Source organism: Sapajus apella, unplaced genomic scaffold (genome assembly GCF_009761245.1).
Source record: "Sapajus apella isolate SASKATOON/1434 unplaced genomic scaffold, GSC_monkey_1.0 scaffold106, whole genome shotgun sequence".
Taxonomy (NCBI): domain Eukaryota; kingdom Metazoa; phylum Chordata; class Mammalia; order Primates; family Cebidae; genus Sapajus; species Sapajus apella.
In genome coordinates this window covers 5172137-5194702 of record NW_022437046.1, presented here as the reverse complement: position 1 = coordinate 5194702, position 22566 = coordinate 5172137, and the positions used below count along the sequence as shown (strand labels likewise).

Below are 22566 nucleotides of genomic sequence, written 5' to 3'. Positions count from 1 at the left end.
GCCCAACAGAACTGCATTTGTTACATTTGATCATATTTGTTATTAAAGTGTTGAAATATTTCTATACTGGCTAGTAAATAGTAGCCACCCACAAGTTCCCTGGGTACCCTGTTGCCACTGTCCCAGCCATCCCACTACCCCCATCTCAGAACTCCCTGGAACTTCCCAGGATCCAGCTACTAAAAACACAGTACCTGGCATAGCCAGGGGTCCCAGAACCCTGTTCAAGAGGCCAGCGGTTGTTCAGATCAGTTGGTTCCTGTGCCAGTCAGCAGCCTCCATTCCCTCCTGGGCACTGCCTTTGGCTCCTCCAGAAGGCTGACCTGAGGCTTGCTTGCTACACCTACATGGCCCAGGGAGCCCTGCATGGGAACTGTCCTGAGACTGTTCTGGTGCCACCTGGCTGCCAGCAGCCAGCCAGCCTCACCTCCCACATAGCAGCTCCTATCTCTGAGTGCACCACCTGCCCCCAGTAGGCTGAAACCTCACCAGGACAGACAGCATCCCTGGAAGAGATGTTAGCATCTCAGAGGACAAATATTTTTAATGGCTTCCCTGGTCATAATGTGTAAATACTGAAAAACGATTAACCGGCCAGGCACAGTGGCTCAAGCCTGTAATCCCAGCACTTTGGGAGGCCGAGGCGGGTGGATCACGAGGTCAAGAGATCGAGACCATCCTGGTCAACATGGTGAAACCCCGTCTCTACTAAAAATACAAAATATTAGCTGGGCATGATGGTGCGTGCCTGTAATCCCAGCTACTCAGGAAGCTGAGGCAGGAGAATTGCCTGAACCCAGGAGGCGGAGGTTGCGGTGAGCCGAGATTGCGCCATTGCACTCCAGCCTGGGTAACAAGAGTGAAACTCCGTCCCCCATCCCAAAAAAAAAAAAAAAAAGAAAAACGATTAACCAAAAATTGAAATAATTATAGATACAATTATATTAGAGAATGGGGGAAGGAAGAGCTATTAGAGATGTCATCCATTGTTCAGTCAGTAGATAATGTCTGAACCTTGGTGTTTCAGGAATACCCTTAAAAGAAAAAAAAAGGACTAGGTCTGTAATAAAACTAATAAAATTTTTAAAAAATTTAAAAAGATAATGCCTGAAAACTTAAAAATCAATAAACTGCAGTATAGGTATTTTATTTGGCAAATGGAAGTAAATTCCAAAGAAATAGCTGAAAGTGGCCAGTTGTCTCTGAAGAGTAGCACTTGAGGTAGGGGGGCTTAGGGCAGGAATCTACTGTTTCTTATTATAAGCCTTGGAGACAACTTTGGCTATTTAATCATGTGCATATTACTTTATTTTATTTTATTTATTTTTTAAATGGAGACCATTGCAGGAATCCTGATGAGAGGTGATGGCCATGGCAATGACCATGAGGCAAAGATAAGCGAATCTGGCCAAGTGCAGTCTCTCACACCTGTAATCCCAGCACTTTTGGAGGCCCAGGCAGGTGGATCACCTGAGGTTGGGAATTTGAGACCAGCCTGACCAACACGGTGAAACCCCGTCTCTAGTAAAAATACAAAATTAGCTGGGCATGGTAGTACATGCCTATAATCCCAGCTACTCAGAAGGTTGAGGCAGGAGAATTGCTTGATCCCAGGAGGCAGAGTTTGCAGTGAGCCAAGATCGTGCCATTGCACTACTCCAGCCTGGGCAGCAAGAGCAAAACTCCATCTCAGAAAAAAAAAAAAAAAGATAAGTAAATCTAAGAATAGTTAGGACATGAGTTGGGATAACCTAGTGAGATTGCCTGGCGCAGAGAGTGAGGAGAAGAGGAGAGAGAATCACAAAAACTGGGGCCTGTGGCTGGGGCTAGGAGATGGCTGACTCTTGGTGAGCATTTGGATGCCACGGATTCCTCCAGGTGCCACTTATAACAAAAGTGACTAACTCTGCTTGGGGAGATTGGAACTAGTTCACAGAGGAAGGGGGTATTTGAGCTGGGTCTTGAAGAGAGTGTAGAAGTTTCCAGTTCCACAAAGGTTGAGTTCTAAGGTGAGAGGGAATCTTAAAGGAAGAATATTCTTGGGCAACACTGGCGAAGAATAATAGGAAGTACAAAGGCACAAAAGCATGGAGCATCGTATTGGGGACAAACAGTGAGCTAGTTGTCCCATGGAGTGAGAAAGTTTAGGAGCCATGTTGGGAGAAGACAATGGCAGAAATAAAGCAGAGACAGGAGTTTGTGACCAGAGCCCAGCAGCCTCCAATGTAGCCCAGGTGGGCCCCTCCCTCAAACTGGTGGCAGCGTAACAGATACAGATCTGAAAAGCAATTTGGAAATATACATCAGAAACCTTGAAAATGTTTCTATCCTCTGTCTCAGTGATCCTCCTCCTGGGGATTGTTCCTGAGAAAATATAGTTTTTAAAGCACACCGTGAGCAGCATATACTGGTTTGTTTTTGCATCATCATTGGAAATAGTGAAAAACCGGACAAAAACAAAATTTTCATCAGAAGAAAATACTTAAGCAAAAGATAGCAAATTCACTCAATGAATAATAAATATGCAGACTAGTATGCCTGTCAGAATTTAGGTGGGCTCACCCAGGGGGCCTGCTGGGTCCAGGGAGGGGAGGTGATCAAATGTGGGCAAGAGAGGAAAAAGCAGAGTGGATTCTAGGTCGGCCCCCACAAGGGTTAGGAAGGACAGCTGCTCTTTGTTGAGCATTCCCCTTTTGGTATCTCACTTAACTCTCACTGTGATCCCGTAAGGGTGGTACTACTACCATCCCATCTTATAGATGACGACCTCAGGCTCAAAGAGTTGGAGTGATATGCCCAGGACCATCTAGCTTTGAAATAGAGAAGCTGAGATTCCAGCCCAAGTCAACATGATGGCAGAGCAGTTGGTGCTCTTCCTCTGTCACATGATGCCAGTTGTCAATGATGATCATGTTATCTGTGGAGAATCCCTTTACATGACCACTGGCATCTTTCTTCAGTCTTGGGAGAACAATGCCAAGTCTGTGTAAACACCAGGGGCTGGCAATAAGTGGCAAAATAGAAACAGCTAGATGATACGAGGCTAAGCAATAAAAATGGAATATGTGGTTGTATCCATGATAAAAGCGGCCATAAAAAAAGTATGCTCATGGACAACAGCAGGAAGGAGCAAGGAGAAATGGAAACAGATAATGTGTGAATGGGTGCTCACTTTCCTCTTTCTCTTCCTGGGGTTTCCGTTCTTAACACTGTATTATTTGCACAATAAAAAACAATTCACATTGAAAGATAGAAAGACTGAGAAAATACAAGTCCCTCGGGTGGCCCATGGCTATGCCTTGAGTCCAGCTGCAGCTCTAGGCTTTCTAAAGCCATTCTGACTGCAGCACTGGTAAAGAAGAAGCTAGCTTCTTTTGGATGAAGGGGGAAGAAGAAAAATGTAGTGAGTGACCCATGCCAAGAGGTTTAAGTTCTTTGCCATCATGCTCCAGGGTTGTGTCATTGCCATATCTGATGAAGCTCTTACCCTAGCTGAGGAGGTATGGCTGTGACCTGGCACTTCCCAGCTCAAGAATTTGTGCATCTAATGGTATTGTGGATCCCTGTTCATTTGTTGTCACCTCTGCTGGCTGGGGCTTGGGTTTGGCTTTGCTGGAGGAAGGGCCAGTGTGGGATTCTCTCTGACTGAGGGACAGAGGCCAAGGTGACCTCAGCCAGTAAAGAGAACAGTGAAACAGCAGCATTTATGCCAGGGTTTCAGAGCTGGGGCGCAGTGATTTTTCTTTGGTTCATGCTCACTTGATCCTATTTTATCCTTTAGATCGCCATTCCTTTCCAGACTTCATACATTTGCCTGTGCTGGTCTCTCTGTCTGGAGTGCCCTGCCTCATTCTTCCTGACAGAGCTAAGCCCTGCCCATCCTTCAATACCACTTCGTTGATGAACCTTTTTCCAGTCTCCTTTTGGGGAATGAATCATTCCATTCTCTGGCTCCCAAAACATTTGATTTGTATCTTTCCTATGGCAATCACATTTTTTCTGAGTACATTATAGTTATTTATGCCCAGTCTGTTTCTCCTACTAAATGGTGAGCTTCTCAAGGTAGCCAAGAAACATGTCTTATCCAACTTTGAACTCCACACAATGTCTGCCATATGGTAGATGCTCAATCAATGTATGGAATGACATTAATATACAATAGTTGAATTCTTCCTCTTTCTGTGCATGGACTCTCTGGGAAAGCTGTTGAGATTGTAGGCAGATGACCAATTGGTTTTTATGTCCATTTGAAACAGGCAGGAAGAGGAAGAGAGTTAAAGCTATCTGTGGATCCATATTCCAGAGATTTCAGCCAGTGGTCCTTAGGGGGATGATAACTGGAATAATAACTAACACGTGCAGAGGCTCTTCCTTACACTTCCACACCCATTAACTTGGATGAGTCTCACAAGGACTCATGGAAGTAGGCTGGGTGGGCAGTATTTGGCCTGTTCCAGTGTTATAGCTGAGGAAACCAAGGCTCAGAAAAATGAAGTGAAATTTGCAAGATTACGTCAACTCAAAGTAGGGCTGGGACTCAAACCCAGATCTGTTGACTCAAATTCCGTGCTCTTGGAATTGCTGAGGTGACAAGGGCACAAGCAACCCTTCCCCTTGATAAAGGTTTGCAGAAGGAAGGAAGCCCATGATTAAACCCTGATGAAGTGTACTTGCACCAGGCCCCAGCTGTTACCCTCAGACATATTTACCTCTCATCCAGGGCAGAGACCATGCTTTCTCCATCATTTCTCTCTCCAAAGTTCAGGTCTTTGGGAAGCCTCACACTTTTGCTGGGTCTTGATTTTCAGGTCGAAAATGAGGAGGCTGAGCTAGAAGTTTAAATTGGGTCACATTCACACCTGTGCCCAGTACAGAGCCTGGCCCACAGTTTCCATCACCCTCTCCATGGATGACTCCCAGCTCCAACACTGGAGGCCTCTGGGACTCCAGCTGACATGATGGAGTGTGTACCCTGCACGTTGCAGCCTCTTCCCAGGCTGGCTGTGGAAACTTAGCCTCCTCCAGACAGCAGGACTGATCCGCTCATGCAGATCAAGTCCGGAGCCTCATTAGTCATGTCAGATGACATAGTTAACACTTGGGGCCGGCACAGCCAGTTCATCAAAAGCTCCTATGTGCCTGGCTCCATCACCACAGCTGAGGAACTACTGTATGTGGAGCAGGCAGTACATCAGAGGAGCAGCGCCAGAGTGCTTCCAAATTGGTTTTGATTAATTGCATAGACATGTCTTTAATTGGTGCCAGTGTAGCAGCCAGAGAACTTATGGGAAAGCAGGATGTTATGCTTTCATTCCCTGAAGTCCCATAAAGCAATGAAAGATGAGGAACAGAATCACTGCTCGTTGAAAATTTATCGACCATGCAGACCTAGAAAACACAAATAAGTATCTGAATTGAAACCTAACCTCATTTTCCCAACTCATTGGAAGCCGTGCATGTTCCCCTCTGCCCTGCCTGCCTGCCGAGATGTGCAGCTGAGAAAAAGGTGTGATTTCTAAGAAACAAGTGCTTTAGCACAGAGACAGCATCCTCAGTTCTCCCCAGGCCCTCCTGGAGTCGACGCCTGGAGGTATTTGGGAAGGTGTCTCCCCTCAGAAATGCCTCTCTCCAGCCCATCACCATCCTATGAACTGTTATCAGAGGCTAATTCACTTTGGGTGAAACATTCATTCACACATTCATTCTTTTCTACCTCTTGGAGATTTAAGACATATGTATTGACTATGTCCTAAATACAAAGCACTGTTGTACTGTCATAAGGAATATAGAATGAAGTTAAAAAAAAAAGACCCTTTTCCCAGGAAAATGATTATATAGGAGAAAAGAGAGGACAGGGCCATAGAAGAACTAATGCACAATGAGTGACATCACATAGAAGAGGAACCATTGGGATTTTACATCAAGAAGACTTGGGTTCAAATCTCGGTTCTGTTTCTTCTTACTGAGCCACCTCAGATAATCACTTTAATTCTCTAAGTTCTCCCTCTTTGAGAGGCTGGAGTGCAGTGGTGTAATCACGGCTCACTGCAGCCTCCAATTCCTGGGCTCAAGTGATACTCCCATCTCAGCCTCCTAAGTAGTTAGGGCTAGAGGTGTGCACTACCACACCCAGCTTTTTCTTATTTTTTCATAGAGATGGGGTCTTACTCTGTTGCCCAGGCTGGCCTTGAACTCCTGGAAGTGATCCTCCTGCCTCAGCCTCCCAAAGTGCTGGGATTACAGGCATGAGCCACTGAGTCTGGCCTGAGTTTTAATTACAGAATAAAGATACTTACTGAACATGTTGATTGTGAGACTTTCAAGAATGAGCAGAGTGGAAAGTACCCAGCACAGGGTCTGGCACTGGGCAATAAACTGTTGCCAATTCCAAATAAGCATCACTACTGAGGCTCGGATAGCGTGCTGTGTGATAGTTCAGTATTCCAGGAACAAACCATTACTGATCACAGATTCTGTGCCAGGGTCTAAACTGGACATTAGGGATTTCAATAGGAAGCTCAGTCCTGCCCTTGATGAGACTGAGGTCCACTAGGGAGTCACAATGATTTAATATGGTAAGAATGGCAAAGTGTCACAGGTATGCTCACAGAAATCTACTCAGAGGCAGTGAGGAGGAAAGGAGATAGTGGTCACTTCTACCCAAAAAATTAGGATGGATTCGCCTAAAGAGGTGATGCTTGAACCACATCCTGACACATAAGAAGATTTTCATTTACAGATAAAGAAGGAAGCATTTTCTATGCACAAGGCCACAGTTTCCTTCCTTTTGTTCCTAGAGCAAACAGAGGTTATCCTCATAGGTCTTGGAATCAACTGTTCTCTTTGTTATAGAAAGTTCTTCCCCTAAATTTTCCCGAAGCTGGCTCCTTCTTGACATTTATAAACTGATATTTTATTTTTTCATTTGTATATTGTATATCTCTCCTACTAGAATGACAGGTCTAGTTCTCACAGTGAGAACCTGAGATCCTGACTGTATTTTCCTCCACTCTGTTACAACATCTGGAACATTGCCTGGCACATAGTAGGCATTCAATATACGTTCGTTGCATAAATAAATAAATAAATAAATAACCAACAGGAGGCACAGGACGGTATACTGCAATCGAGGAACTATTCTAAGCACAGTGCCTGGCACACAGCGGACACTGAATTTTTTTTCATAAAGTTAAATAATGAGAAATGCCTGAAGCATAGGCCAGAGGAACTGAGGTGGGTGATAATAGAAGAGGTGGCCTCAGAGCTGCACCCGGGAAGAATGACAATGTGATAGGGATGTCGGGAAGGAGATCGGGAGGATTAAATCACAGAACTTTTAAGTCCCTTCCAATCTGGGGCTTCTAAGAATTTCTCCTGAACAAATCATCTCTTGTCACCCTGCCTGATCCCCTCACTTACACCCCTCCTTTCCACTCCACCCTGTCTGGAGGCTATAAGGACATCTGACACACCATTTCCTGCCAATGTAAATCACAGACCGATGTGTGATGCTCGTTTGCAGGTTTTACCATCCCCCAGGTGGAGATGGCCCCAAATCTCAGGGTGGAGGCCCCAAGCAAAGCCAGCCTTACCACAGAGTGGCAAATAAGGGGGAATTGTTTACCCACCAGCACCTTCCTGGCCCTGCTCCCAGATAATTTTATGTCCTCTGGTCCTGGATCTGCTCCTTAGTTGGATGCACCTCAGTTCACTTGCTGGAGCACTGATGTGTGACTGTTTAACTGCTGCTGCTTCCTGTCCCAGGGATCCTGGGCTTCAGGGAGTATGAGAAAGAGACAAGAAAGAGAGCTTTATATGAGGTAAGCCTTGACAGTAATCATAAAAGTCAAAGACTAACTTACACTTAGATAGTGCTTCACAGTTTACAAAGCCCAAGAGGACCCCTATTCATCCCTCAAGGCCCTGAACAAATGTTACCTCTTTTCACCAACCTTCGACTCTTCAGGCAGAGCTGATCCTTTCCTTGATAAAACCTCCATGATAGCCCTTATTGCCTTGTAATAAACGTATCTGTGTCCGTGTCTCATTTCCTCCACTAAACCATCAGAACCCTGGGGGCAGATCTCTTTCTCCCAGTAAAACACACTTCTTTCTTTCTTACAAAGTAATGTTCATTATACATATTTTGTAGCCACAAAAGTAATATTTATAGTTATAATAATAAAAATTTTATATATAAAAGCATAATGAAACAAATTTAAAATCACCTATAATTTCATCACCCAGCTAAAACTACTTTTAATGTTTTGGATATATCTTGAGGGTTTTTTTAGCATACAGAAAGTAAAAATGGGATGATATAACACATGTGGTTTTATAGTCTGATTTTATCACCTATCTTATCATGAACATCTTCAAATATCATTGACAGTTCCTCAAAAACATCATTTTAAATAGCTACATTATTTTCCTTAATGAATATGCTGTAATTTTCCTAACAATTTCTCCACTGTGGGACATTTGGGTTATTCCCTTTTTTTTTTTTTTTTTACTATTTTTTACAAATAAGTCTGCAATGAATAGCTGTTACATAAATCTTTGTCTGTATCTCTGACAGTTTTCCTAAGAATGATTCCTAGGAGTGGAATGTCTAGGCCAACTGGTTTAAACTCTTTATTTTATTTATTTTATTTTTTTTTTGAGAGGGAAGCTTGCTTCATCACCCAGGCTGGAGTGCAGTGGCGTGATCTTGGCTCACTGCAAACTCTGCCCTCTGGGTTCAAGCAATTCTCCTGCCTCAGCCTCCTGAGTAGCTGGGATTACAGGCACCCATCACCACGCCTGGCTAATTTTTGTATTTTTAGTGGAGACGGTGTTTCACCATGTTGGCCTGGCTGGTCTTGAACTCCTGACCTTGTGACTTGCCCACCTTGGCCTCCCAAAGGACTGAGATTACAGGCATGAGCCACTGTGTCTAGCCTTGTTTAAACTCTTTAAAGCTTCGTGATGCTCATTGTCAAATTGCTCTGAGAAAACAATACCAATTTATAATTTCACCAATGCAAGAACATGTCCATCTCACCTGACCAACATTATAATCCCATTTATATCTTTACCAAGTCAGTGTCCTTTTCACAGTGTCTCTTGAGTTAAGTAATTTTTCTTAAACACAGCAGAAATCATATGACCAAACTTAGTTATCCTCTTCCAGGATGTCAACCTGGGAGGGCATATTACTTAAAAAGTGCTTCCACTGTTTTAAATATTTCTTTAATTTTTATTTAAAAATTGGCTGCAAAGCAGACAACACATTCTTTTACATCTAAATTACAATACATCTTTGTCTTCAGGGAATGATTTTTGATTTTTGGCAATATTTCAAAAGTCACTTGAAATTCATGAGATGAGAAGCTGCAGCTGGGTTTGGGGTCAGAAATGGTGTAATGTTACAGTAGTGAGATTGAGGAGGTCTTTTTGCAACTTGTAAAGAGAGTCCCATAGGAGTTCTGGGCAGTAGTGGCATCATCAGAATAAGGGTTGCACCTTCTAGCATGACCATTCCAAAGCGGCTACACTCAGGTGGAGGTATGACTCTAGCACACAGTTATGGAACCTCCTCTTGTGACTTCATCGTTACTCTATGGATAGCCCCAGGGACAGGTGTCAACTTATTTCAGAGCTGAACTCCAGGTCAGGTGTGGTGGCTCATGCCTGTAGTCCCCACATTTTGGGAGGCCTAGGTGGGTGGATTGCTCGAGCCCAAGAGTTCGAGACCAGACTGGGCAACATAATGAAACCCTGACTCTACATAAAATGCAAAAATTAGCTGGGCATGGTGATACATGCCTGTAGTCCCAGCTATTCTGGAGGCTGAGGTGGGAGGATCACTTGAGCCCAAGAGGTTGAGGCTACAGTGAGCTGTGATTGAACCACCACACTGTAGCTCAGTGACAGGGGGAGAGCCTGTCTCAAAAAGAGTAAAAAAGAACTGATCTCCAGGCCAAGCAAGGTGGCTAACACCTGTAATTCTGGCACTTTGAGAGGCCAAGGTGGGAGGATAACTGGAGCCCAGGAGTTCGAGACCAGCCTGGACAACATAGTGAGAACTTGTCTCTACCAAAAAAAAAATTTTTTTTAATTAATTAGCCAGGCATGGTAGCATGCACCTGTTGTCCTAGCTACTCGGAAGGCTGAGGCAGTGGGATCATTTGAGCCATGGAGTTGAAGGCTGTAGTGAGCTATGATCCACTGTACTCCAGGCTGGACAACAGTACTGATCGGATCACCTTCCCTCTTCTTTCTTCATCAAGCCCACTTGGACTTGATGTGACTTCAAGACCAATACTTTAGAAGGGCAGTTTAAGGGGAGGGTGAAACATGGCACAGCAATGGAAAGAGCTCTCAGACTTCAGTCAGAAAGAAATGAGTCTGATGCCTGGCTCTGCCTTTGCCTTTTGCCAGCTCTGTGTTAGGTCCCATTAGTAAAGCAGGATGCTACTTCCAAGAACTGTTCAGGAGTTACTGGGAGGGCTTTTGCTTCCCTAATGAAACAGGACTGCTGAGTCTGAACTGTCTGCACCTCCCAACCTTTGCCTGCCTTGAACTTGGAGGTGATGGCTGAGTGTCACAGACATCTTGTAACTGAGACGGAAAGACCAAGGAGCACCTTTGGAATTCTTGTTATGCCAGAAAATAACTACCTATTTAAGTCACTATTAGTTATCATTACTTGCAGCTAAAAATATTCCAATACACATGCATAAAATGTGTCCACACATAATCAATGTGCAATAAGGGTAGCTATTTATACTCATTAAAGTTCCTGTACTGTAAAGACTTGAAATGCCTTCTTTTTCCTCAGTGGGACCTCAGTCATCCCTATTGACCCCCTGCAGCTTTGCAGGGCACCTACTCAGGGCCAGGCTTTGTGCAAGATGCACAGGCAAGAGGTGCCCCCAATCTAAGGTGAGAAGTGAAAAGCCTCAGAGTATGCCAGTCTCTGCTGAGACATTGCCCAAACCCAGCAGTACTCAACAGGTAAGTCCTGCTGCAGCCTGGGCTTTCTCCTTGTACCTGAGGCAGGCCGAAGATGATGTGCAAGACCCTTGGTATGTCCCCTTCACTGCCCACCTCATGCATGAGCTTGGAGATGCCTCTGGGTGGTGGAGGAAATGCTTATTGGCTTCCACATCTTTCCAGTCAAATGCTCCTCCCAAGGGCTCCCAGGCTCAAGATAGCCTGGCTTCGCCTGCTTGCTGTCTCCCCTCATAGGAAATGGGAGGAATCTTTTTCAGAATATTTGCTCCAGCAAAATGCCAGCAAAATTGTCCATTAAGGCTAACAATGGAGAGAAGGCAGAGGCACCGAGCTGTTTTTCAGATGCCTGGATGTCCTGTATGGGATTTTATAGACAAACAGACTGAACGTAAAACCTATTTCCCACTTAAAGTTTGATGGCTTTGGCAGTTTAGATAAGCTTTCTGAGCTTCAGTTTTCTTATTTATAAAATGGAGATGGCTGGCCAAAGGTAGTGAGTTATCTCAATTGATTGTTCATAGTCACAGACTGAACTCTTTGTTCTATTCCTTCCCTCTTTCTAACTACTGAACTTAACTGGTCTAAAATAAATAAGTAAATAAATAAATAAAAGGGAGATGTGACAGCCAATTTTATATGTTCACTTGACTGGGTCATGGGGTACTCAGATAAAGGTAAAACATTACTTCTGGGTGTGTCTGTGGGGATGTTTCTGGAACAGATTAGTATTTGAATTGATAGACTGAGTAATGAAGACCCACCCCTCCCTAATGTGCGTGGACATCATCCAATTCACTGAGGACCTGAATAAAACAAAAAGGTAGAGGAAGAGCAGATTTGTTCTCACTTCTTGAGCTGTGAAACCCATCTTCTCCTGCCTTCACACATCAGCACTCCTTGATCTTCAGCCTTTGGACTCGGACTGGAATTTATGCAATCAAACTGTTTTTGGCTGGGCATGGTGGCTCATGCTGATAATTCCAGAGCTTTGGGAGGCCAAGGCAGGAAGATCCCTTGAGACAAGGAGTTCGAGACCAGCCTGGGCAACATAACGAGGTTACATCTCTACAAAAAACGAAAATAAAATTACTTGGGCATAGTGGCACATGACTGTAGTCCCAGTTACTCAGGTGGCTAAGGGGGGAGGATTGCTTGAGTCCAGGAGTGCAAGGCTACAGTGAGCTAAAATTGCACCACCATACTCCAGCCTGGGTGCCAGAACAATATCCTGTTTCTAAACAAATAACAAAACCCACCAAACTCTAGTTCTCAGGTCTTCATCTTAGGGCTTGTTATAGAACACCACCATTGGCTGTCCTGGGCTCCAGCTTGCAAACAGCAGTTCATAGGTCTTCTCAGCCTCCATAATCACAACAAATCATATGAAAGAATAAATCTATTTACATATATCTCCTATTGGTCCTGTTTCTCTGGAAAACCTTGACTAATACAGGACATAATAAATGTCTACTTCCAGCCTGGGCAACATGGCAAAACCCTATCTCTACAAAAAAATGCAGATATTATTAGTCAGGTGTGGTGGTGCATGCCTGTAGTCCCAACTACTGGGGAGGTTGAGGCTGGAGGATCAGTTGAGCCTGGGTGATCGTACCACTGCACTCCAGCTGGGGTGACAGAATGATACCTTTTCCCAAAATAAATAAATAAATTATATTACGAAAAATAAGTGTCTACTTGACAGAATTGTTGTTTTTCATCTCGCAACTTCCAGAAACATAATCAGCCACACTAATGAAAATGGATGTCATATCCCACTTCTTATGATAGACACATGGAGGTGCTGGATGAATTATAACACAAATTTCTTTCTTTCTTTCTTTCTTTTTTTGAGACAGAGACTTGCTCTGTTGCCCAGGCTGGAGTGCAGGAGCACAATCCCGACTCACTGCAACTTCCGTCTCCTGGATTCAAGTGATTCTACTGCCTCAGCCTGCTGAGTAGCTGGGATTACAGGTGCACACCACTGCGCCTGGCAGATTTTTGTATTTTTAGTAGAGACAGGGCTTTCAGATGCCTGGATGTTGCTCAGGCTGGTCTTGAACTCCTGACCACAAGTGATCCATCACTTCAGCCTCCCAAAGTGCTGGGATTACAGGTGTGAGCCACCACGCCCAGCCTACACATGTTATTTTTTATTGCTGAATTTGAAAAATATAAAGAGAAATTTCTAGATATCAGAAATGAAAAAGGAGCTCAAAGGCAGGACAGGGTACAGTCAGTGCCAAGGAATACATAGGGACCTCAGACTTAGACGCAGATCCTGAGGGCTGTGGGCTAGGGTTTCACGGCACACTAAGGAATAGGAGATGGGGCTTAAGTTTCTGCCAGCTGAGCAAGTTGGAACTGAGATAAAACCCTGAGATTAGAAGCTGGGCTTCTTCCATGAAAAGAAGACTGGAAAAGCTGTACCCTGGCTTTAAAGAAGTTGCAAGAAAGATTGACCTTTGAAGAGGCTGTGAGTGGGATAATAAATAGCATTTACAAGAAATAGAAATGCCAGTCTCTGCCACATGCAAGATAGGGAGTTTGAATTTACTCTACCTTTATATGCAGGCACCCACTGAGATAAATTCTTTCTTCTTTCCTTCCTTCCCTTCCTTCCTTCCTTCCTTCCCTCCCTCCCTCCCTCCCTCCCTCCTTCCCTCCCTCCTTCCTTCCTTCCTCCCTCCCTCCCTCTCTTTCTCTTTCTTCCTCTTTCCTTTCCTTCCTTTCTTTTTTTTTTTTTTTTTTTTGATGTAGTTTCATCTTGTCGCCCCAGCTGGAGTGCAATGGCATGATCTCAGCTCACTGCAACCTCCGCCACCTGGGTTCAAGTGATTGTCCTGCCTCAGCATCCCGAGTGGCTGGGATTATAAGAGTGCACCACCACGCCTGGCTAATTGTTGCGTTTTTTGTAGAGACAGGGTTTCACCATTTGGCCAGGCTGTTCTTGAACTTGTGACCTCAGGTGATCCTCCCACTTAGGCCTCCCAAAATGCTGGGATTACAAGCATGAGCCACCGCACCCAGCAAGATAAATTAACAGAAAAATTGGTCCAGATCATTACAATTCATAGGTTAGGCTGGGGCAAGATACATTAAAACTCTTAGGTTTGGGCTGAAGCAAATCAAAATAGTTCAATAGGGATGCTTGACAAATATGCTAGGAAAAAAAATTCTCAAAAAGTAACAAATCACATGAGGAAAGAAATGACCAAAATAGAGAGTTAACAAACAAAACAAACTAGAGATATGAAGGGTAAAAATGGAACCACCTGAAAGAGACTATGAAGTAAGGATGATTAAAATAGAGAGAAAAGAAAGTGTAGAAGCCTGGCTGGGCATGGTGGCTCACTCCTGTAATCCTAGTACTTTGGGAGGCTGAGGCGGGCAGATTGCTTGATCCCAGGAATTCAAGAGCAGCCTGAGCAACATAGTAAAATTGTCTCAAAAAAAATTTTTTTTTCTTCTTTCTTTCTATCTATCTCTCTCTCTCTTTTTTTTTTTTTTTTTTTTTTTTTTTAAAGGCAGAGTATTGCACTGTCGCCCAGGCTGGAGTGCAATGATGTGATCTCAACTCACTGCAACCTCCGCTGCCTGGGTTCAAGTGATTCTCCTGCCTCAGCTTCCCAAGTAGCTGGGATTACAGGTGTCCACTACCATAACCGGTTAATTTTGTGTATTTTTAGTAGAGACAGGGTCTCACTATGTTGGCCAGGTTGGTCTCGAACTCCTGACCTTGTGATCTACCCGTCTTGGCCTCCCAAAGTGCTGGGATCACAGGTGTGAGCCACTGTACCCAACAAGAAAAAATAGTTAAAAAAAAAAAAAAATAGAAGCCATTATAAAGGAACAGAATAGTATGGAGGAGAAAGAGTTGGAAAATTTGAAAAAGAACCATATAAAACTTCCAGAAATAAGAACATAGCTACTAAAATTAAAGACTCAAAGATGAGTTAACCTACATATTCAAGCTAGCTGAAGACGGAATTTGAAGAGACATTTTAAGGACATGACCCAAACTGGAGATAAAGAGAGAAAACCCGAACAAGGATTTAAGAGAAATGAAGAATAAAAAGAGAGAGTCAAACAGATATCTCATAGGAGTTCCAGAAAGATTTAACAGAGGGACCCGGCACAGTGGCTCATGCCTGTTAATCCCAGCACTTTGTAAGGCCGAGGTGGGCAGATCACCTGAGGTCAAGAGTTTGAGACCAGTCTGGCCAAATGGTGAAACATCGTCTCTACTAAAAATATAAAAATTAGCTAGGTGTGGTGGTGCGCACCTGTAGTCCCAGCTACTCGGGAGGCTGAGGCAAGAGAATCACTTGAACACAGGAGGTGGAGGTTGCAGTGAGTGGAGCCATTGCACTCCAGCCTGGGCGACAAGAGTGAGACTCCATTTCAAAAACAAAAAAAGAAAGATTTAACAGAGGGAATGGTGGAAAATCATTATTTAAAATATTAAGGGTATATTCATCAGAGTTCTTCAGCGAAACATGAAACAGAACCAACAAGATGTGTGTGTGTGTGTATGTGTGTGTATGTGTTGTGTGTGTGTGTGTGTGTATGGACAGAGAGCAAGAGATTTATTATAAGGATGTAATTATGGAGACTGAGAAGTTCCAAGATCTGTACCTGGCAAGCTGTAGACCCAGGAGAGCCAACAGTGACTTTCCAGCCTGAGTCCAGAGGCCTGAGGAAAAGGAGAGGCAGTGGTGTAAGTTCCAGTTCAAAACCCCAAAAAACAGCTGATGTTTCACTTTGAATCTAAAGGCAGGAAAAGCCTGATGTCCCAGCTCGAGCAGCCAGGCAGGAGGATTTTCCTCTTACTTTCAGGAGAGTCAGCCTTTTTGTTCCATTCAGGCCTTCAACAACTGAATGAGGCTCACTGGCATTAGAACGGGCAGTCTGTTTTACGCAGTCTCCTGATTCAAAGGTTAACTCATGGCCTGGCGTGGTGGCTTATGCCTGTAATCCCAGCACTTTGAGAGGCCAAGGTGGGATGATTGCTTGACCCAGAGGTTCGAGACCAGCCTGGGCAATGTGATGAAACTCCAACCCTACAAAAAAATACAAAATTAGCTTGGTGTGCTGCATGTGCCTGCAGTCCTTGCAACCTGGGGGCTGTGGTGGGAGGACCTCTTGAGCCACGGAAGCATAGGTTGCAGTGAGCTGAGACTGTGCCACTGTACTCCAGCCTGGGCAACAGAAGTGAGACTCTGTCTCAAAAATAATAATAATAATAATAATAATAATAATAATGATAGCACAGAAATGTTAAAAGGATGGGAACATAAGCTAGGCAAATGCTAAGCAAAATAATGCAATATCGACAGATTTTAAGCCAAAAATAATTACTAAAGAATCACATGATAATGATAAAAGGAACAGTTCACCAGGAAGATATGGCCCAGAACCTCTGTGTACCACCTGGCAACATTGCTTCCAAATATATGAAGCCCCCTCAAGTCTTCAGCATGCATGTAAGGAAACTACCAGAGGCCAGAGAAAGAACTACCCAAAAGGATTAGAAGGAACCATTTTTGGAGACCACACAGGCTCACTTCATATTCTAACATCTGGAGTGGCAAGACATATTTCATAAGGTTTCAGGTGTCCTCAACACGGGGGCAAAATTAGCCCTAGACTAATATTACTCTGGTCTCATCTAACAAAACTTAAAAGTAATAGCCAAAAGCTATTCCCAAAAAAATCTGTCAACTGAAATGGAAAGAGATAGGTAAAATTGGTAAATAAGGTCATTAAAACAATTATAACTGTATTCCATGTGATCAATAACCTAGAGAAAAAACAGCTTGTTAAGGAGACATGGAAGATATCAAAAAGACCCAATTTCCAGTAGCAATACACTCATTGCCCATATCTTGGTTTCTAAACACCATTCTCCAATAAAAGGAACCAAGGCTAGGAAAAAATCAAGAATAGAGAAATGATTGGTCACAGGTGTGGAGAGGCAAACAACAAGATAATCTTGGGGTATATTGTAGTACCAGAAGGTAAGGACCTGCTAAGAAAAAAAAAAAAGGTTAGGAGCACATCAAAGAGACACAGGAGCAGGACAGGCTCAGTGGCTCACGCCTGTAATCCCAGCACTTTGGGAGGCCGATGGGGGGACAGATCACCTGAGGGGACAGATCACCTGAGGTCAGGATTCGAGATTAGCCTGACCAACATAGCGAAACTTCTGTCTCTACTAAAAATACAAAATTAGCTGGGTGTGGTGGTGCATGCCTGTAATCCCAGCTACTTGGGAGGCTGAGGCAGGAGAATCACTTGAACCCGGGAGGTGGAGATTTTGGTGAGCCAAGATTGTGTCATTGCACTCCAGCCTGGGCAACAAGAGCAAAACTCTGTCTCAATAAATAAATAAATAGAGACACAGAAGCCAACCTGAAAGAGCATCCAATGGCCAAAGGTGGAGCAATCTGAGCAACAAAATAAATAACACAGCATTGGATTATTACTCAAAATATAAAACAAACATACATGAATCCGAACATATCCATAGAGATAGAAAGTTGATTACAGGTTGCCGGGGCCAGGGATAAGAGAGAACGGAGAGTGACTGCTTAATGAGCATAGGGTTTCCTTTTAGTGCAATGAAAATGTTCTGAACTAGATAGTGGTGATGGTTGCACAGCATTGTGATACTAAATGCAAGGGAAATGTACACTTTAAAGTGGTTAAAATGGTGAATTTTGTCATGTGAATTTTACCACAGTAAAAAAAATTATAAAAATCCCTTCTCTCATTAATCTATCAAACAGTTCCTGGCAAGGTCTATTCTGGATTCAGGGAACAGTTCCAGGCAAGGTTTATTCTAGATGCAGGGAATACAAGGAAGAATCAGATGTGGGCTTGGCTTTTAGGTCACGGACTGGTAGGGAAGAAAAACATCCTGCAATGCCGGGCACAGTGGCTCACGCCTGTAATCCCAGCACTTTGGGAGGCTGAGGCAGGCGGATCACGAGATCAAGAGATCAAGACCATCCTGGCCAACATGGTGAAACCCCGTCTCTACTAAAAATACAAAAAAAAAAAAAAAAAAAAAATTAGCTGGGCATGGTGACACGTGCCTGTAGTCCCAGCTACTCGGGAGGCTGAGGCAGGAGAATTGCTTGAACCCCGGGGGCGAAGGTTGCAGTGAGCCGAGATCGCGCCACTGCACTCCAGCCTGGCGCCTGGCGACGGAGCGAGACTCTGTCTCAAAAAAAAAAAAAAAAAAAAAAAGAAAGAAAGAAAGAAAAGAAAAACATCCTGCAAACAACTAAGCTCAGTTAGGTATTACAGTTTTCTTGATGTCAGAATGTGCATTGCTACAATGAGATATCATCTTACCCCAGTTAAAATTGCTTTTATCCAAAAGACAGGCAATAATGAATGCTGGCAAGGACGTGGAGAAAAGGGAACCTTCATACACTGTTGATGGGAATGTAAATTAGCACATCCACTATGAAGAACAGTTTGAAGGTTCTGCAAAAAACTAAAAATAGAGCTACCATATAATCTAGCAATCCCATTGTTAGATATATACTCAAAAGCAAATCAGTTTATCAAAGAGATAGCTGCACTCCCATGTTTATTGCAGCACTATTCACAATAGCCAAGATTTGGAAGCCACCCAAATGTCTGTCAACAGACAAAAAAAGAAAATGTGGTATATATACATAATGGAGTGCTATGCAGCCATCAAAATGAATGAGATCCTGTCATTTGCAACAACATGAATAGAACTGGAGGTCATTATGTTAAGTGAAATAAGCCAAGTATAGAAAGACAAACTTCACATGTTCTTACTTGTGGGAGTTAAAATTAAAATAAATTAACTTATGGAGAGTAGAAAGATGTTTACCAGAGGAGGTTCCGGTGAGGGGAAGAGGACATAGTTAATGGGTACCAAAAAATAGAAAGCATGAATAAGATCTAACAGTTGATAGCATAGCAGGGTGACTACAGTCATAATAATGTAATTGTATATTTAAAAATAACTACGGGAAGGCTGGGTATGGTGGTTCACACGTGTAATCCCAGCACTTTGGGAAGCTGAGGCAAGCGGATCATCTGAGGTCAGGGGTTCAAGACCATAGTTGTCAACATGGTGAAACCCTGTCTCTACTAAAAATACAAAAATCAGCTGCGCATGGTGGCAGGCGCCTGTAATCCCAGCTATTTGGGAGGCTGAAGCACGAAAATCACTTGAATCTGGGAGGGGGAGACTGCAGTGAGCTGAGATTGCACCACTGCACTCCAGCCAGGGTGACAGAGCAAGACTCCTTTCAAAATAATAATAACTAAAAGAGTATAATTGGATTCTTTGTAACACAAAGGATGAATACTTGAGGTGATGGATACCCCATTTACCCTGATGTGATGATTATGCATTGTATGCCTGTATCAAAATATCCCGTATACTCCATAAATATATACACCTACCATGTACCCACAAAAGCAAAAGCTAAAAAAAAAATTAAAAATATGCCTTATACACTGTGGTGGGGGAGGGTGGCTGCTTCACTGAGTGGGGAAGAACAGCAATGGTGAGGCTGAGGCTTCAGTCCAAAAGGGGAGTTTGCTAAGTAGATGGCAGCAGAGAGGAATTCCAGGCACAGGGTGGGGCATGTTTGAGAAAGCTCAAAAAGTTGGTCTCCAAAAGCCTCCAGCTTTCAGCAAACTCCAACCAAATAGCACAGAAGCAGTATAGGGGATGGTCTTTCAGACGGTGAGGTGAGGGGTGGGTAGCCACCCCTGTCCAGCTGCTGTAGGTGACAGTAAGAAATGTTAGGGAGGCCAGCTGTTGTGACTCACGCCTATAATCCCAGCACTTTGGGAGGCTGAGGCAGGCAGATCATGAGGTCAAGAGATGAAGACCATCCTGGTCAACATGGTGAAACCCCAGCTCTACTAAAAATACAAAAATTAGCTGGGCATGATGGCACACACCTGTAGTCCCAGCTACTTGGGAGGCTGAGGCAGGAGAATCGCTTGAACCCAGGAGGCAGAGGTTACAGTGAGCTGAGGTCGAGCCATTGCACTCCAGCCTGGGCGACACAGGAAGACTCCGTCTCAAAAGGAAAAAAAAAAACAGGTGTCAGGGAAATCACACGGACTTGCCAGGATGTGAGGGTCAAAGAAAGCAGGGTTCCAAGACTGGGCCACTGGGTGGGTGATAGATACTGCTCATCCCTAAGTTGACCCTGCAGGAACATTCTGTTAAGGAGAGGTCAAAGTAGAATAGAATATACAATCCCCTAATTGCATGCCCTCGTACTACACCCACCATCCCATTTTATGTATTCTACAATTCTTTTTTTTTTTTTTTGAGACGGAGTTTCGTTCTCGTTGCCCAGGCTGGAGTGCAATGGCGCGATCTTGGCTCACCGCAACCTCCGCCTCCTGGGTTCAGGCAATTCTCCTGCCTCAGCCTCCTGAGTAGCTGGGATTATAGGCACACGCCACCATGCCCAGCTGAATTTTTGTATTTTTAGTAGAGACGGGGGTTTCACCATGTTGACCAGGATGGTCTCGATCTCTTGACCTTGTGATCCACCCGCCTCGGCCTCCCAAAGTGCTGGGATTACAGGCATGAGCCACCGCGCCCGGCCGTATTCTACAATTCTTAATTTTTTTAATTTATGCATTGAAAACCAACTTCTCTTTTCCTTGGGTTTCCTGTTTTCATGTTTGAAATATATGTTACTATGGAAATGTCATGGCACAGTATGGTGGCATTTATAAGTGAAGTGCAAAGAATTTTCAGAACATCTAGAAACACAAGACTGGGGTTTAGGGATCTAAGTCCTAATTACGTGATAGCATTCATGACTTCAGACACTGTGTCACGAATATAAGCATACTCAGAAATTTCAGACAGCACAGAGGAGATAGCTGAGAGCTTTATTAGGATTTATGTGCCCAGATTTTTAAAAACGAGTATGAGAAATATTAAAAACACAAAACATAACACATGACTTGGGAAGAACATCTGGAAAAAATGGATGACAGAATGCCAATTTACTTATGAATACGTACCTCTGGAAGGACAGGGGACCTGGACACCCCAGAGAAATTTGGTAAAACCCTCTGCACCACTTTTCATGCTATAAATATGTTCCTTAAAAATTGTATGTAAACCAACTGTTGGTAAATCATTTAATGCAAGGGTGAGCATGATTTTAAAGATATCATAAGAATGTACATTTTAGGAAATAATTATCGATGGAGTAATAGAAAAAACTCATAGATTAAGTAAAGTTCAAGGTCCTTCATTATTATCCTGGTTCTGCTACCAGCTAAATGTGTGATTCAAGAAAACCACTCAACCTTGCTGGGCCAATTCCCTCTTTGAGTTTGGGTTGTAATTCTGAATTTTCACTTATTAGGTACTTAATGCAAGGTACAGGGGTACTGGCCCACAGCCTCAAGTCAAGTTTCTTCTGAGAGGTAATATTACAAACTGAATCCCTGTGGACAGAGCTCCAGGCTCTCCTACATAAGAGGAGCTACAGTTACCATCGTTCTGTGTTTTGCTTCTTTATGGTCCATTGTCTTATTTTCACAATCACCCTCAGGGTGATGATTCCAACTTTTTGTTCCAAATTCTTTACAAAAGTATGTTCCTTAGCTCTGTTCTCCGGGAAAAACTGAGTCTAAGGTAGGAACGCCTTCTTAGTGTTCCTCTCCACCTCCAGCTCTTTCCCTAACCCACAAAGCTGGTCACTGCCCAAGGACAAGGGCTGTACTCTCCGTGCCTAGTGCAGGCCCAGGCTGGAAGAAGAAATTCAGTAAATGACCATTTACTGGATTTGTTTTTTTGTTTTTTTTTTTTAAGACAGAGTCTCACTCCGTCACCTAGGCTGGAATGCAGTGGTGCAATCTCAGCTCACTGCAGCCTCCACCTCCTGGAGTCAGGAGATTCTCCTGCCTCAGCCTCCTGAGTAGCTGGGATTATAGGCATTCGCCACCATGCTCGACTAATTATTGTATTTCTAGTAGAGATGGGGTTTTACTACGTTGGCCAGGCTGGTCCTAAACTCCTAACCTCAAGTCATCCGCCTGCTTCAGCCTCCCAAAGTGCTGGGATTATAGGCATGAGCCACTGTGCCGGGCCTGGCTGCTGGATTTTTTTTTTTTTTTTTTTTTTTTTGAGGTAGAGTTTTGCTCTTGTTGCCCAGGCTGGAGTGCACTGGCACAATCTCAGCTCACTGTAACCTCTGCCTCCCAGGTTCCAGCGATTCTCCTGTCTCGACCTCCCAAGTAACTGGGATTACAGGCATGAACCACCACACCCAGCTAATTGTATATTTTCAGTAGAGATGGGGTTTCACCATGTTGGCCAGGCTGTTTTCAAATCCCTGACCTCAGGTGATCCACCCACCTCGGCCTCCCAAAGTGCTGAGATTACAGGTGTCAGCCATAGCGCCCGGCCTGGCTGGATGTTTTTGAAGGAGGAAGCTGAGGCAAGGATATGGGTCTGATGAAAGACCCAAACCCTAGGAGTGGACTCCTGGCTGCTTCTTTAAACATTTCTAAACTTTCCAAATTTTC

General features: G+C 43.8%; 1 protein-coding gene across 6 annotated transcripts in view; it reads right to left on the bottom strand.

Annotated features, from left to right (window-relative positions):
* Positions 1–1636: 1636 nt before the first annotated feature.
* Positions 1637–22566, bottom strand: part of GVQW3 (GVQW motif containing 3) — a 30937-nt gene continuing 10007 nt past the window's right edge. The window contains exons 1-5 of one of the 6 annotated variants that reach the window (XR_004262946.1): positions 15637–16047; positions 11846–12063; positions 7629–7774; positions 4710–5388; positions 1637–2278 (exon numbers count right to left, since the gene is read on the bottom strand). Coding sequence is in view for 1 of the 6 variants with exons in the window: in XM_032259119.1 (XP_032115010.1) it covers positions 5149–5388 (240 nt within the window). In the remaining 5 variants the exon portion in view is untranslated. Of the gene's footprint in view, positions 5389–7628; positions 7775–11845; positions 12064–15636; positions 16049–22566 lie in introns of those variants that run through there. The other 5 variants (XR_004262947.1, XR_004262948.1, XR_004262949.1 and 2 more) reach the window with 5 other exon arrangements.